Below are 20,114 nucleotides of genomic sequence, written 5' to 3' on the forward strand. Positions count from 1 at the left end.
CGCTATCCGCGATATCGGAACACGCGATCTCCGCGGCGTCGTTTTTGTAATACGCAGTTAAATAGGTACTCGTCGTCGTCTACACGATATACCTGCATGTACGCAAAGTACGCGCTAAAATGCCGCTGTCCCGGTCAGTGGCGGCGGTCACGTAATTAGTACGCGCGCGGGGACTACATCGGCGACGGCGGCGGCGAAAGACGGAGCCGAACGTCGCGCGGCGCAACAAGGTTTAGGTCACGGCCCGCGTGCAGGAGGGGCGGATGGATTCGCCGCCGCCGCCGCCGTGCGATATAAATATAAAAACGCATCCGCGACCGTGACACTGGACCACGTCGAATCGAATCGGTCGGTGTACACATCGCACACACACATTCACACACAAGTCGTCCGGGCCGCAAAACGTTTCGCCAAACACTCGACGGGCACGCGCACCTGCAGACGGACCACCAGCCGCCGACCAGACGACGACAGCGAGCGCACTACAGCCGCAAACGCATACACTGCCACCGCTCGTTACCACGACGCCGCCGAAATGATCGCCGGCCACAGACTGTGCCTGTTGACGCTCGCCGTCCTCCTGGTGGCCGCGCAGACCCTGCAGGCCGCCGCCCCGAAGCCGAAGCCCGACCGGGGACAGGTCCGGTTCGCCGACAACCAGCACATGCCGGTCCGGCCCAAGGCCGCGGCCGCCGCCGAGCCCGCCAAGCCGAAACCGTCGTCGCCGACCAAGTCGAAAAAGCCGTTGGCACCCGCACAGGCGGACGCCAAGAAAAAGACGCCCGTCAAGCCGTCCGTCGCCGCAGCTACCGCCAAGAGTGAGTGTACGCGCAACGACGTGTCGTTGTATAGTTACGTTAGTTATTAATTATTATAACCGCGAATCGGCGTATCACAGTATGCGAATAATTATTGTTAATATCACTGTTATTGTTATTATTATTATTATTATTATAATTGTTATTTCCGCAATTCTGCACCAACAAAACACTGCACGACAGCGCGTTACGTACGACGTATATAACCTGACCTCGGTTCTTACCCATCGACCGTTAAAATCTTTAGAGGAATTTTTTTCCCCGATCTGAAACACTCGGTTCCGTTTTGCCGAGACAAGCGAGTAGCGAGCAGCGTCGACTAAAACTCGTATAATACGATATTATAATGATTGATCATGTACGTTTAAACCATTTTTTTTTTTTTACTAATATTACCAAAAGCTTGCCGATAAACTCTAGGGTATCGTAAATGCTAAGGCTCGCAGTAGTCGACGTGTGGTCATTTATCTTGTGCTTTAAAAACTGCGTCCGAACAGAGGAAATATAAACCTATCGTGTCTGTGATATTATGATCTGTTGTGCTCTGTATTTATCGACTATAACGACGTGTATTAGAATTAAGATTTTAATTTTCTAGTACAAAGAATACATAAATAAATTTACTTACATTTAAATGCAGATAAAAATAGTCAAAATAGCTTCCCAAACAAATTTAAATATTTTACTCACTTTTAAAAAAAGTCCAATTTGTTTGCATTTATTCTGTGTATTGAATAATATATTCGTAGGTATACTTATAATAATTACTGAAAATCGCCAATTAATTTACTAATAAGTCTATTAAAATGTATACATTTTAATGAATTCTACATTATGCATATTATATGCTTTACTTATGCATACTAAATTCCTTGACCATCAATAATGATTCTATCATTTAATTTACAATTTATTTAGACGGAAATATATTCATTAAGCATATGATTTAAATGGAATCTTATTAATTGATTTGATAATAATAAGTTATGATTGAATTTTTTTTCATGTAGACATTTTCTGAAAAAAGTGTTCCAAAAATATTATAAGCAACCATATTTTTCAATTATAAATAGAATCCACTTGAGAAATTGTTGACATCATTTAAAATTATATCTAATAACTTATAAATAGTATTTAGCATAAAATAAGTAGTATAGAAATATAGTATAATCATTTATGAATTTTACAGTAATTTTATTAAACGTAACGAAAAACTAAAAAGAATGAAAGAACTGCGTTGTATACATGAGTTTCACAGAGTTTCGTTCAGAATCGTTTTTCAAATGTAATGATTCTTTCATCGTATGATAAATTTAAAATTGAATATTACAAAAAAAATTTAACACTTCACATCTTCATGAAGTCTTTGATGAGAGTTACTTCTGTCGATTGAGCTAAAGAATTTGACAAGTTGAACGTTTTTGTAAAACAATAAATACTAAATAGTCGTGAATTTCGATTCAAAAACCATACGTATGAAAAAATTGTCAATTATGATATAGCTATTTCCGTTTCGCATAATCGAAATATACATCATTAGTAGTAGTATTTACAGATATATCTAATGCATTATTGAATTTATTAGTTCATACAATATTATGTTTTAAAAACAGAATTTTAAATTTAAATATCAACTTCCGTCTTCCTTTTAAACCAAAATTTGTTATCGATCTATGTATAAGCGTTGTTATAACATATAATTTCAAATATAAGACATAATAACTAATAACTATATGATAATATTGATAATATTATAAAAACTACATAATGTTTGTTCATAGTTTTTTACTTTTTAGCAGTTTTATCGTTCTATTTTAGCACCCATGAAATTATTCTTTTTTTGTTTATTATGCAGTTTTCGAAATATGACAGATAGCTCATCGTTTGCACATGCATATTTATTAATGCAAAAAGTTTGAACATAATTACGATCAAACAAGGTCTTTCACTGACCGGACAACCAGTTTTATAACAGTCGTAAAAAAATCCTAAATAGCGGGTCGTTATGAAATCACTTTATGTTGTCATCGCCCATCGGCACACATCCATAATCTAATAATATCCTCTCCGTAAATTATATTATATAGGTATAGATACTATTTTAAACGGATGCACAACTTTGAAGTGCTAAAAATCGTATATAGGTATACATAAAAAATATATACTTATATATAGATGCAATTTTTAATTGGTCGTATTTACCTCCGATAGGACATCGTCTCGGATGACTAATCCATAAACGTTTAGTAATTCATCGAGATGTCTCGTTACTTATACATTTTCGACGAAGAAAAAATCCGTTCGATGGTAAAAAAAATAAACCGCTTTTATAAAAAAAAAAAAAAACTCGTATCGAAGATAAATAATGAAAGAAAAAAATTATAAAAATATAATAATAATAGGTAGTGCGATTCGACGTAAACAAACGGTCAGCATCCGGCCGTTAGCAGTCGGCAATAATAATTCAAAACGGCGCAACAGGTTTCCTAGCTCAGTTTTTCCAGCTCGCGTCATCTCGTCACCGTGTACATTGCCTTATACAGCTATATATCACGCGCCGTAAATATACGTATAATACGTGTACACTGTCCACGCTATTCGGTCAGAGACATGTTATTAATTTTTGCACTTGATTCGCACAGCAGACATATTATGACGATGAGACGAATATAAAAGAATAATAAGACGTTTACGACGCGGAATAAAAAAAATAATAATAAAACGAAATGTAAAAATACTTTTAATATTATTTACTTCGGTTCCCATCGTATACGTACACGCTGCACACATATCCAGATCATTGGTCATGCAGTTGTCTGGCGGCCGCGCGATGATGTTTCACACATTACACGACACTCACACAAACGAGACGAGAATGTGATATATTATTGTTGTAGCGTGTGTATCGTCAGTGTGCATACGTGTGCGTGATTGATGGTGAGAAGCCGTGCCGATATATACGAGTGCCAAAACCATGGCGTTAAAGTCTCTGCCAAACCGTACATTATACAACCTGTAGATATACTCACCGATCTACAAGCGTAAACACGCATTTTCGATGTTTATCTCAAAACCATTCGGATCACGTTTGAATTATCAAATTGTTTTTTTCTTTTATCTGTTTTTTCAATAGTTATTATATATATTTGCGTTAACAAAAACAAAAAAAAATTTTTTAAATTTAATATATTTATTTGAAATAATAATATTGATACTATATTATATATTATATTGTGGTGGAATACCATTTGTCATATTCCCACGGGAAACGTGCAGATGGGCCTGATGGTCTACTGCAACAGTGAATTATACCAGCATAATATTATACACACATTTGTATATATATATGTGTGTGTGTGCCTATCTGTACGCATGAATATATAATATATATATTATATATATATAGGTACAACATGCACCCGTGTACGGTGCCTACGTGTCTGTCGGTTTTAAACGCGTTTCTGTCTATATATATATATATCATAATTAATACACGCAAACCCGAGGGTCTTACTGGTTTTCGGGATGATGGCGCGCGCGCTCATAATACGGTTTCGACCGCGGCGGCCGGTCGATTGCATAATTCGAGGGGAAAGACCCCTCCCCTCCGACCACATGCAGACCACATACAACATCATCATCGCCAAGATCACATGCACCTGTTTTTTTATCTTTATTTTTCGTTATTATCGCAATATTCTCGGTATTTTTATAATCATTATAATTTTTTGTTTGGCGGCCAAACACGTGTTTGTATACATGTATAAACCTACACCGGCGGCGCGGTCGTCACTAACGGCGAATTTTCGTCGACTTCCGATCGCATAGTTTTTGTAGGCTGTTATTGATTTGTCAGGCATGAATACACACGAGCCCGAAATGTCTAGTTCCATGTAGATATCGCCCGCGTTATAAGACGCCGCTGCACTGTAGATAAAAATTATTTTTTAAACCTACGCGTTAAACGATTTCCGTTATGTGTGCGATGATTTAAAAAAAAATATTTTACACGCGATCGTTGTTAATTTTAAACACATTACCTTAATATAAATATAAAATATAGGTACTAGCCTATACACACTATTACCTCAATTTGGCCCGTTTCAAGACGACGATTCGAATGATACGTAGAATAGCACGCTTCGACCATTATTAGTAACCCAAAACTAGTAAAAAAGTGTATAACTACATTAACTGCATAACATTATGTGTTGTACCTTTTAAATTGATCTATGATATTCATACATTTAGGCATCATGTAATATTGTAATACGAATATGTTTATTAGTAAATTTTCGTGCTCTGGCACTTATAAAACAACGAACGTTTTCCTAACTTTTTTACTATACTCAACCCGTAATTAAAATATTATACATATAGGACATAGGTATTACATTTATTATAGACACTAATTTATTTGGTTAAACCTTATAAACAAGAAACACGGCTACATTATTAATTCTGAATGTTCGATTTTGAATGTGCCTATATAATTTTATAACATACATTTTCTCTGATGTTAGTAAAACACGTTACACGAAAATCTAATGTTTGACACGGTGCAGCATATCTGAATTGATTGCAATTAATTTTAATTCGAAATCCATGTAAAGTTGTTTGCATATTATACAAATTTACATAATCCGTTTGACCTATGCCTATATCATATGTAAAATGGAATTTTATATAAAATCAAAAGGGGTTCTATTTATGAAATTCCAACAACAGTAAGTATATAGTAGTATGACAACTAAAAATTCGATGTTTTTTGAATCAGCGATTAACATGTTTGTGAGTCATTAATGCGGGTGTACAAGGTATAATAAACAGCCTAAATCGTTAAACTAGTAGGTTTAACTGTTCAGTATGAAAGTTGGTTTTAAAAGAAAAAATAATAACCAACCGTATTATTATAATTATATCCTACGCGCATTTTTGTTCTCGCTGCAGTTTGATTTCGGAGTTATTGTATACAGCAAACCACGGGTTTTTATGACACACGTTTTTTTTTGAATAAAAACATAAAAAAACTATTACTATATAGACTTATTATTTTTTCCGACTGTGACATCTATGTTAATTCCAACTAGCTATTTATAGTATTTTACTTCGCGTTTTATAATAATATATATTTCGAAATCTCTCACGTCGTTGTATACTTGAAACACGATACACGACGTTTTTACACATTTAAACACTTCTCCAACGTTTTTCATACTAGAAGGAATGAACGCCAATGAAAAGATTTATCGATCTACATACATCGTTAATATTTTAATGAGAATCCGCAGCATAAAAACATAGAATAAAGTACGCACGATAGACGGCAGTTGCTTCGCATTCTCATTATGCATTTTTTACAAATTCCAAAACCTATACACTTTCCGTGACATTGGCGCTGCGGGCTCTTCTATACTGCAAAAAATCCCTCGATGTATGCCGTTTACAACGCATGCAGGCATGTAAAATCTAAAAATGGACTTTCCGTCACAAACCACTTTGCCCACATAAAATAATAATAATAATATAACACTGTATGCCGGTATTATTTACCGGTGCTGAAGCCGAAGCGCGCTCGAATCGATGTCGCGAAACTGCAATTGATACCTCGACGACGATACGAGTGTACGATTCAGTCGCGGAGGCGTAAATCTCTTTTACGTGTACCTATCACTTTTATACGCCTTATATTATTATTGGCATCAGTCCGGTGTGGCCTGCACAAATCGACCGCGATGGTCCGTTTTTTTATTTATGGCTTCCGGCCCGGAATGTTGATCCTATTCCCTCAACGCCGCGCCGTGGTACAATATATGCTGGGCGCATATTTAATCGCATCGAACTTTCCAAAACCATTAATATTATAAGCGACCTTCTTGAGCACAATAATACTATATAATATAATATACGCGCGTAGTTGACCGCGTTCTTCGCTGGCATAGGTAATACTTCATATTGCAGTCGTCTTTGTCGTCGTAGGTACACGTATATTAATTTATTTATACAACTGGTTCTGTATCAAATATAAAATGTTACCTATGTAGGCCGTTTTCTATGTTTTATATTATGTGCGTATATGTCATACAAATTAGCCGCCTAGATAAATCCATCCCCATAGGCCGGTATACACACTCGCGTATTAAACGACAATATGAATATGCTTAATAACCATATAGGGGTGTGTACACGGATGAGGAAGGCTTTTAGTTTTTGTCTCTTCTGCAAACTCAGAACTTGAAATTTGTTTCCCTAATAAATCCAAATCTCAAAATATTAGGAATATTTGTTTTACAAAAAATGCATTACAGTTCATCCAGTTAATATGCGAGGTCATTTTAAAAACTTGGTTACTTTTAGTTACACCACGATCGACTTAGTGGACTGCTTAAAAAAATTTATTGAATAACAGTTAGCTTACGATATAAATACTGGTGAGCGTTATTGATACATTCAAAATAAGTCTAGTTTATTTTATTTGGTTTTATAACTTTAACTTTATAATATTCTATTTTAATTTATTTTTTAAATTTTACATGCAAGATTTTATAGTTTTTTTATAAAGTTTTTGAGAAAAACACGTAAAAAGTAAAAAGTAAAAATATATTGATTATTATAAACATAACTATTAGGTCCATAATATAATAATATATTTTACGCAATTTAAGTATTAGCTTTATATTTAATTATTTTATAGGTACACATTTATGCAAAAAATGTATTTCATAAATTGGTTTTAACTTTTTTCTGAATTAAAATAGAACACTCCATTCCAAGGTCTACTGCGCATGCTTATATATGCATCTAATATATTTCACGTATATTGTATATTATATACTTAAATACATGGAATATAGGTGCAGCAAAAACCGTTTTCCGAGACGTCTCGATTAATTTTGTTGGTTTTCGTTAGGTCATCGTAACTAGTTGTGCCCATACCTCGTCCACCTATGCATATATACATATCAGTCAACGCGTATATACATATTATACAACAGTAATAATAATTTCACACGCTAAACAATTATATGGACACACGCGGATGGTGTAATAATAATAATAATAATATAATGCGATAACGGACTGTCCGTCCGGGAGGCGGTGATGCTGCGTAAAATTAAAAAAAAAAAAAAAAAAAAAAAACAAACAATAATATTACAACAGACTGCCGTTGCATCTGCAGCAGCTCGTTTGCGAGAAAATTCACGACCAGCGCCAGACCAGTGTTTCAGAATAAATTCTCAGACCAAGTACACTATACGCGATTACGTATGGTCTCGTATGGATCGCCGCCGGTCACTTTATGTTTATTATTATTACTATTATTAGACGAAGCACCGTAGAAACTACGTATACATAATAATAATTTAATCGTACCCGCGTCTTCGTCGTCAACCACATTATCATTGTTTCGTTGTTATTGCTGTTGCTGCTTCTGTCGGTAGAAGACGCAAATACCTGCTACTCATAAACGTTATAGCGCACAGTGACGAACCCCACGTCATCGTGCTATAAGAGTTTCGCGTAGTCGATTATTTTTTAGTTTTGCCTTTTTCGTTTTTCCTTTTCCATTCAACGATTATGCATTTTGCCCGAAAAAACGATTGCACGATTAGAGTAACTATTTTATGGCACTATTATAATAATCATTTATAGAAATTGGTTTGTTGAATATTTATTTTTTACAATATCGTATGAGTAAATTTGAGTAAAACAATCATATTATTAGGACTTTTATAGGAAGAAGACCCTCGCGGGCATGGTCACATTTACGTATAGTTAAATCATAAATAAATAACAATCGATTTACCTAATAAAAGGATAAAAAAAGAATTATAGAAATAGATAAATAGGTACACTGAAATTTTCAGGAGGAACACGCGTTATTATTCAATTTGTCTTACCAAATTAAAATGTGTGGCGAACACGAGATATTGCAGGATTATTACTTGTTAAAAATCCCGAAACCTAGAAATACCAAAATGTAAGCCCCAATAACTAATCTAATCCCTGACCGATTTACATCATGAATAATTATTGCTATAGGTACTCGTACATATAATTTAAATGACCAGTAGCGTAAAGCTAACTTGAAATTTTTTAGAAGCTACCTATAGTTTAATATATCCACCCTGCACACGCCCTTAAGCTAGATAAAGGTATTTACTTCATATTTTTAACTCCCTGTCGTAGTAAACATCACAATATTAATTAGTACTTAGAATTAATAAACTATTATTTATCCATTGGTAATTATTCATTAACCATCCACCCACCCAACCACCCATCACACCTTAAAAAGCTCAAAGGCATCCGACTCTTAATTGCCCCTTTCGCCAAGACGCTCGAGTGAAATTTTAACATTATTATAGAACTCAATTATCGTCGTCTTAACGCCTTTGGAATCGGTCGAATTAGGCTCGCACGCGAAAATATTTTTAACTGATGTATAAACGAGCATCATCCTATCCCGCCCGTCACGCCACTTACACGCTATATCTAACGCCGTCGGCTAGTTTTGCTGGCGACGATTTATTCGCATTATTATTATTATTATTATTAAACCGCGCGTTCAAATCACATTGGTTTTTTATTCTATTTTTTACGCGCCACTCGTAAATCGTTGTTCGTCTTCGGTATTCCAACGTATTGAACGTTTATACGTTACCGCGCGTCGGCCACATTTTAATATTACCTTTATTATTTGCGTCTACAGCAAACAGTAGACAGATAGATACAGATTAAATGGATAATATAAAAACGAAGCGCTGCAGCCGACCATTATTATTCTCGATGTGTATACGTGTACAAACAGATAGGTTCTGCGGCACAAAGACTTTTTGTTTTGTTCTAAATGACGGTCGAAGGTCGCAAATATTTCTGATTCCTTTGGTAAGTGTCTACTCGTTGCGAAGACGATTTAACGATTCGAACATATACCTGGTTGCAGTGTACATGTTGTGGTCGTTAGCCGGCACTAAGTTTTATATATATAAATATTATCCACCTTGGCCGGAATATTAAATTGTTGTGGAAATGCGTGAATGACGCCTGATGACTGTATTTTATAGTATTAACACATTATTATTACTATTGGAAGCGCTTGGTCATCATCGACTTGTCGTTTTTCGTGTCACCCGAAAATTAATATCATCGTTATGTTCTATCATCTAAAACGCGCATTGCGATGTTTTACGCGACTATTACACGGAATTGTTGAATTCGCATTTCCGTTCGTGTCCACCGTGACAATGTTATGACCTCTGTAGAGACAACATAATCAGTAGTTACTATAAATACTCTGTGCATTTATGAAGTCTATCGGGTTTCATCACTTTGCATCTTTTATATTTTCGATTATATTAAGAGCGCGGGTTCAATTCAATGTCACCGACAAAATGGTTATCAAAATATTTCGACGAACCTTCGTTTTAATAATACAACCATATTAAAATAAATGTATCTTCAACAAACAACCAATCTCTTTCTCAGTTTTTGCACTGACTTGTGTCTGTAAAATAACTGTAACTAAGGCTCAAAACTTAATGTTTTTTATAAAGTACTTAATATGCATTTATTTATGCGCTTAAAAGATTCAAGTATGCTCTAATTTTTTTTACACAAATATTTTATAAAACTGCAGTTTATCCCAGATTTAAAGTTTTTGAAGAAGTCAAATTATTTTAATGCGCCTTTATAGTTACTCTGTACTAGTTAAATGATATGAATGATAATATAAATGTCAACCTATATTTTTAAATCTGTAAAATATAATTTCTAAAGTAACTTGAGAAATAAATAAATTACATCACACGTTTTTTGAATAAAATTATTCTTCTTATCATAATTATATACAATATACGCATGTTATAATTTATCATTACATATGCAAATGCTTCTGAGCAAGCATTCCCGCTCATCCGTCCGCGGCGAACGGATTATTATTATCCACTGTCCACTGCACACAACACGCGGCCAGGTCTGATCGAACAATAATAATTATAAAAAACGAACCCGTACCGTACGACCGCTGAACACAATCGAACGTTGTATCAACAACACGATAACTAATAATAACAATAATAGCCGAAGATAATCTCTTAACGATCTGGACGGCGGCATACCTGTGTATAGGTATAATATTACATTATTATTATTATTATTATTACAGTGTGCGACGCTGTTTGTTCATTTCGGATTCCGTACACCGTTTCTGCGCTTGTAGAACATTGAGCCGGGTCGTGTTCGCACGGGCGGCGGCAATAATGAGCAAGATAGAAATCTTGTCTCGTCCCCGCGCGACGCGATTGTATCGGTTCCAAAGGGGCCATCGGGTTAACCGCGTGTGCTGCAAATTTAATCGATCGCGATAATAATACTGCATTATAATATGTGATGCCGTTTAACGAGGTTATAACTCACAGGTCACAACGCGCGTATACGGTAGATATTATTTACATCGTTATTGAATTTCGAGAAAAAAAACCCTTATTAGATAAATATAGTCACAGATAAAAGTTAATTTACCTATATACTTTATAAGTATATATTTACTATATATTTGCTTGATAATGATTAAGGCTCGAATTTTAATGTCTTATCAAAAAACGCCTTTTAAAAATTCAATATGAATTCCCTTAACAATGCTCGCCTTTTTTTGATTGTCACGCTGCAAAAGGAAAACTATGTTTAAAAACTTTCGGAATCTATATAGTAATTTTTTTATCTCAATTAAACTAACAAAAGTACAAAAACTAAATACCGATATCAGACATGCAAAATAATTAATTAAATTTAACACGCATAATTTCCTTAATTTTTATCCCGCCATATAATATTAATCAATTAATTTGTTTTTATAAAAAAAATGGGAGAATTTTGGGATGTAAAAATAATTTTTGTTATGGATATTGCGATTTTTTTTATTTTAAAAGTAATTTTTTTGAGTATAGTGAATTACAACTCGATATACTATACTGTCTTGTTTCGATCTACGTACAAGCGTGCGTGCACATTTTTAAAACTCAGTACTCATTGAATCCCAAGTCCTCAGTTATCATGTATAATAATATACGATCGAGTTTATTATAATCATATTATTATTTTTATATGCTTTGCGTCCGCTCAAGTGCGCCTCATACTTCCTAGATATACCTAAGCAGAAATCTGAAGTGTTCGTCAGTACAGAAAACCCAACTACGTACATGAGTAGGTACATATTATTATTATCTATACTCATAAGAATGAATCGGCAAATGTGTCTTCCGTAAGAGATTTATTGTGATAATTTAGTAGACCAGAAGAGTAAGGAGTTATAGCCTTATATAGGAGTTAAAATTAACAAGACATAACAAAAAAGTTTGTTTTATCATAAATATATAACATTTTATGATGACATATTTTTTTGAATATATTAAAAAAAAAAATTATTATTAACAATAATTAATGGTAACTGTTTACTTGTGTACGAGGAAAATAGAAACGTTTTTAACAACCCATCCCGTCAAATCAACAGATATCTCGAGTCCACGCCTAAACTCATACATAACTCACAATTGCTCCAGAGTCAGTAAATCGCGATCTCAATTTAGAAACCTGGGTAAATCAACTTGTACTCAGCCGACAAATCGATACTCGTCAAATCTCTGCAGTTCATTTACAGCACGAGCGTCTCATACCATAAAGTTATAATAATATAGAAACGCGAAATTAATTCGCATCTATCTACCCATTATAATAGGTTTTTTTATATGTACAGTAATACGCATAGGTACTATTTAGTATTTAATACGTATTATACGCATCGGATTCGTCGATCAGTGTTATTGTATTGTATGACACTCATACGTCTACCTACCTACCGTACACTTTAAAACAACAAACGTGCAAGTGAATCATGTTTTACCGATCCTACGTGTAAAAAATCACCGTCACGTGTCGCGTGGGTTTATTCGCACATTGTCATATAACACACTTTCTACTGTCGTGCGCGGGCGCGTGTGTATGTGCTCCGATAGATACCACAGACATATAAGACAAGACGCGTATCTGCGCGTCACTGCGCCTATTAAATATCTATTATTTATCAATTCGTACACTCGTAACAACGATAGTCGACGCGATGGCGTCCGGTAACGGTATTACTAATCGCATTTTTTTTTTTCCATCGTTTAGAAAGAAAAATGACGCGATCTAAATTCGTACCCATTATTATGACGTTATACATATATATATATATGTATGTTATACATTCGGGGCACGTAGGCATATCATATACGACCTACACGGCCGCAACTATGCAGACGTGTAGTAGATGTATACACGAATAGTTATTGAATTATATTATAGTATTATAATATACATGTAGGTACGTGTGTGTGAATCTGAGCTCTATTCCGAACGAACGCGGCAGACTGCAGGTCGAGAATGAAAATTATAGACGTAGCTGATAATATAACCTACCTATATCTACCTATAATAGTCATATCCGAAACGACTTTACGGCACTGCGGCGGACCTCCGGTACGGCATAATATGAATTCGAGTTTTGGCGGTATATTAAATAACGTACATAGTACACGAGCGTGTAGGTTTTATGAAAAATCTGTTAACGATTCTCCGAGGCGGTCTCTCTCTCTCTCTCACACTCTTTCTCTCTCGCGTTGTGCACATGGTGCCTTCCAGTTCGATTAGTGAATACGTATTTCGTTTCGTGTTTAAGACATAAAACCGTAATTTATATTATGTACGAGTAGACAAAATTCCCGGCCGTAATATCCATCGTACGCCATAATATAATATAATAGAAGGCACCTACCTCTCTCTACCTGTTTAATAATATTATATTATTTTTATATCGTCCGGCAACGTTCCCGCCGCCGTTTGCGCGTCTCTCGCGTCCGCGGACCTGCAGCCAGCGACACGGGCGGTGTCGTACAACGTAATATATTTTATGCTAAACAACCTTATGTCTGCGTGTGTTTCCATGATAGCAGTACCTCTATAATATTAATATAAAAATATATGCATACGGGCGTGCCGTCAGCCGATAAAATCACGGTAAAGTCGGGCTCACGGAATTTCGTTTTGTTTTTAAAATGTAAATCCGACGCGTCCGTTTCGGGAAACTCGCCATCAGTTAAGTATTATTCGTCTCGATCTACATAGATACACCCACCGTCGCTGCGTGCAGCTATACGAATGCGTATGCAGGCCGGTTTATCGTATTATAATAATATTGTATTGAAATGACATGCGTCTATATCATTGTTATTACCTGCCTAACGTGTCTCCGTATTGTCGCGACTTCACGTCAATCTCGGTCTACATAACATTATAATATTGTATACGATTAAAATCGATGGAAAGGATTAAGAGTCCCACCACTGCGCAAGTGTGCATTCTGTCGCACATAACTTAATATTTTGCATTCCACGCCTTTACACATGACAGTATCATAAGTTTATACGACCGAAAAGAAATAATACTCGTAGCACATGCGTTGTCTGTCCTGCATATAGTATAGGTACCTATAATATAGTATGATACGTCTCGCATTCATGATAAATCAGTCTCGTAGGCTGTTAAACGCATTATTGCGACTGCTGTTAATACATTACGATATGCTAATGGATTTGAAATAAATTACACGCCGAAATGAGATTCACTTAATATACATACAATCAATTTTGGTCGGTTTGATAATAAATAATGTTAACAACAAGCTTCGACGGAGATTTCAAAAACAATACATACATAACTATACATACTGTGACCCATGTGATATAATACGTAGATATCTACTGCGGTTTTATTTTTTACCGTTGTAATTACTACTACACAATATTGTTTGCCCAGTAGCCTTTATTACAAATTACAACTACCACGTTATTATTATAATTATTGTTATTATTATTAATATATTGTTTGTTACCGCTTCTCGGTATTACCTAACCACTCGGCTTTTCAATAATAATTAATAATGAAAATATATATCAGTGTTACAAAAGATGCTTTCGTATAATATGCGGTTTGTCTAAATGTATTATATCAATATATTATAAAAAAATTAATATTGACCTCCGGCTCAGGTTGCCGTTATTTTTGTACTGCATAGGCTAGAGATACCGATTTCAACATTTCAAAGGGATTTTTCACTCCATTATTAAACGCTAAAACGACCATTCCACGATCATTTGCGATTTTCTTAGTCACTCATCGTGGAATAATAATTATTATTGTAATAACTCCAATGGTCCTATAGATAATATGTTTCATTATGTATTCGATTTGAATCACTTTAAAACCCTCTTAATCTTTATTACGCAGTATGAATAATTTCGTATAAAATTTACATTAAATATTTATTATATTTATTGTATTCAGCATAAATAATTATACAGAGTAAATTCTAGAAAATATAATTTGTATCCATGATATCAAAACTTAATAATTTTTACAGGCTGCTTGTTTTTCTTATATAGCTTGCCAATATTATATTTTATACTCATTTGTATACAGAAGATAATACCGTATATTTACATTTAAGCCATTAAGGACAACTGAATAGGCAACTTAAATAACAGATTTATGTTGTCGTGCAGAAAAACTGGTAGGTTTATAAGATGTATAAATAATCATTTTTATAAACACTTCATACTTGATAAATAAATCCCAACACGAACACGTACGAGTGAAGAGTTATGGTAATTACTAATTAAAAATGATTATAAATTCGCAATAACTTCGCTGATTTATTTACAATATACCCATATACATTTTAATTTTTAACGATAAATTCGCGTTTTATCTTTTTTTATTATACTTACTCACGTGAGTTAACAATAATTGATGTGATATATATGTTAATGTAATGTTTAATTCAATTTGATCTTAAATAACTAACGTTATTCCGTATTTTTTTCACAAAATTACCATAGATAACAGTAAAAATCAAATACAATTATATTATACAGCATTATAATAACAATAAACCATACGTATATAAATAATTGAAAATAGTAAAAATATATTTTTGTGTGTACCTATTATTTTTTACAAGATCTCGTCAGTACAACGAACTGATCAGTTAGTGTTCATGCGCCAAGTATATACTATTGTAAACGAGTCGTCACACTCAATTAACACACTCCGACAAATACCTACTACTCTGCCATATTAGGTCCATCCGTGGTTTACTCAAGTATATGGTCCAAGAACACACGTATAAAGGTACCACTTATCGTGTGAACTGACAAATTTATTTCGAGCTTCTAGTATAAGTATACTTACGCGCACATATAATATTATGTATTTCAATTTCTCGTAAACTCCGCTAGAACAGGCGAGATTTAATACCAAAGTGATTGAGTCAAAACAACCGATCGTCTTCGCGGAATATACTGTCTATACATATAATTCCTTTTTATATGAAAACCAGTTCCTACTAATATACAGTGATTTGGTTTTTTCAGCAATTATTTTTATTTATTTATATGAAATTTTAGCTTGCACGACCACGTTTGAATTTATATCCAAGATGATGACAAAAAAAAAAAATAAATAAATAAATAAACATAAAGAATTATCGAAAACCACTTACGTGTGAGATTTCAAGTGGTCAAGGTTCAACGTCCCTGGGCCGTTATAATAATGTGGCAAAATGTCAACAGGATTTTCACAAATACGCATATCTATATATTATTATATACATACCTGTTCGGAAACAACACTTAGACCAAAGAAAAATACAAGATATTTAATGATAATAATCGAATAATCGTGATAAAATAATAATAATAATAATAATAAAACGTGTATGAGAACAAAAACTATGTGTATAAACGTATAATAAACCGTTAGCAAACAATGAACACCAGTATTTACTATTTTTCCTATACAACTGTACAAGCTATTATGGTTCTCGACACCTCTGTCTAGCCCAGAAAATATAATAGCCATTAAAATGTGTATATTATTTAGTTATAATTTAAGCAAATTAATCATTGGAATACTATTTCTGATTAAATCTTGATTAAAAATTTAAATAACGAATAGCAACGTTTTCAAATGTGACAACGTGTTACTTAGATACGGTAAATGATTTATTTCGGTCAATCTGCATTCGATGTTTTCCAAACAAGTTCGTTAACCGAAAAACAACATGTACGGCCTGTACGGGACTGCAAAAACATGTATATATATATTAGATACTATATTATGTTGGCCCGATGTCATTTTCCTAAGATTTGTTATGTTAAGTACATTGGTAATAGAATAAAATATAAATTATAGTGACGTTATTTTGCCGAATGTAAACCTGTTCCTAGTGTTCCTACCATATGGTCTGACATGTGTCGTAGACCGGTTGTATAGCTTTGCAAATTGGCGTAAACAAAATTAGGCTTAATGTCTAATATATATTATTTTTATATATTTATAAATTTATGAATAGTTAGATAGATAGATAGATACAGTTATATCCATTTAGTTTTTGAATCCAAATGAGATAACGTGTTAGTGTTTTTGCTTTATGGTACAGATTAATATTTTTATTCTTGAATAATGAATATGTTTACACATTATACATTTAAACTTATTTCTTAAACGCTTTTAATTTTCCAGAATCTTCGAAACCAGTCGATGATAAATATAGAAGCGAGTTTGAAGAATACATGCGTCAACAAATTCAACAATGGCAAATTGCAGTTGTAAATGGTCAGCCAATATCACCACCTGCAGGATCACAACCTGCCGGACAACCACCATCTAGTGTATGGATCCAGGTCCCAGCTAACGGATATTATCCTCCACCATCATACCCATACCCGCAATACCCACCACCATCTTACCCACCTCCATCTTACCCACCACCATCTTATCCACCACCTTCATATCCACCACCATCTTATCCACAACCATCTTACCCACCACCATCATATCCACCACCTGCATACCCTCAACCATCGCCATATCCTCAACCGTCTCCATATCCTCAACCTTCACCGTACCCACAACAACCACTGTATCCACCACAACCAGCACCAAGTCCAATTTCTGAAGAGCCTGAAGTACCTACCTCTGCACCAGCAGAAGGAAGCCCATCACAGCCAGAAACACCAGGAGTAGTAACCCCTCAACCAGAATACCCATCTCCACCAGCACCAGAATATCCATCTCCACCAGCACCAGAATACCCACCGTCTACATCAGCACCAGAATACCCACCATCCACTTCAGCACCAGAATACCCACCGTCTACACCAGCACCAGAGCAGGGAACTCCGCCACCAGGAGTTTCTGAGCCCGAACTCCCAGAAATCACTCAAGCTCCAGAATATATCACTTCCAAACCAGAAAGCTCTACAGAACTTCCAGAAGTAATCCCGACATATCCGGAAACACAACAACCTGAACAACCAGGAGTACCTTTATATCCTGGTCAACCAGAAGAAGTACCAACAACAGTACAACCAGAAACGTCATCTGAAACTTCTACTGATCAACCAGCCTATCCGGAAAAACCTAGTTCTGAAACACCCGGTGAAGAACCAGAAGTCACTACTAGTGCAGGAACTACATACTCTCCTGATCCAGATGTTCCGTCATCAACTGGACCACCATCGACAGACGCGTTAAAAGCTCAATGTAAGGAACCAAGAGGACAATTCCCGAGTGAAAGTTCTTGCAATAAGTTCATAAACTGTTGGGATGAAACGGCAGTTGAACAGACATGTCCCGCAGGATTGGTATTTAACCCAGAAAAACGATACTGTGACTATCCGGCAAATGTAGATTGTGGTTCTAAGCCTATTACAGGTAAAAAATATCAAGTCAATTTTTTTAAAATACTAAATGTATTATATAAAACGACTCATAAATTTACCTTTTATTTTCTCAGTGGGAACTGAAAACGGTAATAATACCAAATGTCCAGATGGCTATGGAACGTACCGTAGCAAGGAAAATTGCGGAGCTTTCTACGTTTGTGTAGCTGGAACTCCAGTAGATTTCGTTTGCCCCGGTGGAACAAATTACAACGACGTACGAAATTTAAAAAATTAATTAATTAACAAACTTTAATTTTTTTAATTAAAATAAATTTTAGGATTTGAAAATTTGCGACTACCCATACCGCGTAGACTGCAAAGGATTACCGAACAACCCTGAACCAATTGAAACAGCTACTGAAACCGAAGTCAATACTACATACGCCCCCGAAGTATCGTCCACCACTCCATATGTTCCACTGTCTTCAGCTGAATCTTCACCAACCACCGAAGTCGTGCCGACCTATTCAACATCTACCACAGTTGCCCCGGTCGCCGACCCAGTAGCCATTTACAATTACAACTTAAGGAAAATACCACCAAGTACGCATTCATAATGTTATTATAAAATCTATTAAACAAACGAAATAAAATTAATAACTACATTTTATTCAACAGGCATGGTAAACACTGGCGTACGTTGTAGTCACAAGAGTATTTACCGACTTACTCCAGATTGTTCTTCGGTGACCCTCTGCCGCAGTGGATTTACTCATATCCTTAACTGTGGACATGCTACCAGCTACGATATAGGCAGCCAAAAGTGTTTGCCTAGTCAAAGAGCCAACTGGTAAGCAGTTGTAGGAAAATTATAGTTATATACAATACACCAAGATTTGCATTTTATGAATTACCTAAATAGTACAGTGGAACCTCGATAACTCGAACTTCTATAAGTCGAATTTTCGATAACTCGAATTTTTTTTTCGCCCCCGACCGATTCGAGTTATTGAGGTTCCACTGTGGTTACCTCAATAATAAATATAACTATAAACAATTGATACGTTAAAGAGTTTTAATCTTTTTACCGTTCTATAAATTGAAATAATAGTCAAGTCAAAAGTATAAAGATAAATTAAACATTACTAATAATTTGATTGTGTATTTATATTTTTAGCGGACGATCAGCCTAGAAATACAATAATCGATGAGAGACTCGACAATTGAAAATTAAACTCAAAAACAAACAAGAAGTGAAGCTGTGTGTATTGTTCAATCAACATTATTATTAAGTTATTTATTATGAAATACGTATCGTAGTTCTCATTTCTCATATAATTTTTTGTGCCCTTTTGGTATATTCTTTTTTCAACAATCTAAAACGACATATCAACTTTTGATACGTACGATTGGCGGAAAAAGAAAATACTGAACACAAAAGTATAAGTATATAATTTATATTTAATAATTTATTTCTTTTTAAATGTAATCGATATTATTCTAAAATAAATTTATCGCCAAAATATGAGTA

General features: G+C 34.8%; 1 protein-coding gene across 1 annotated transcript; it reads left to right on the plus strand.

Annotated features, from left to right (window-relative positions):
• The first annotated feature begins 326 nt into the window (after window positions 1-326).
• LOC112600955 (basic proline-rich protein-like) lies at window positions 327-20,114 on the plus strand. Its single transcript, XM_025348314.1, has 6 exons — window positions 327-818; window positions 17,439-18,632; window positions 18,715-18,857; window positions 18,922-19,186; window positions 19,262-19,433; window positions 19,761-20,114. Exons 1-6 carry the CDS (start codon window positions 536-538, stop codon window positions 19,774-19,776), a joined length of 2,073 nt encoding a protein of 690 aa, XP_025204099.1. The 5' UTR covers window positions 327-535; the 3' UTR covers window positions 19,777-20,114.

This window comes from Melanaphis sacchari, unplaced genomic scaffold, assembly GCF_002803265.2.
Source record: "Melanaphis sacchari strain LSU unplaced genomic scaffold, SCAv2.0 Contig73_pilon_pilon, whole genome shotgun sequence".
In the NCBI taxonomy this organism is placed as follows: Eukaryota; Metazoa; Arthropoda; class Insecta; order Hemiptera; family Aphididae; genus Melanaphis; species Melanaphis sacchari.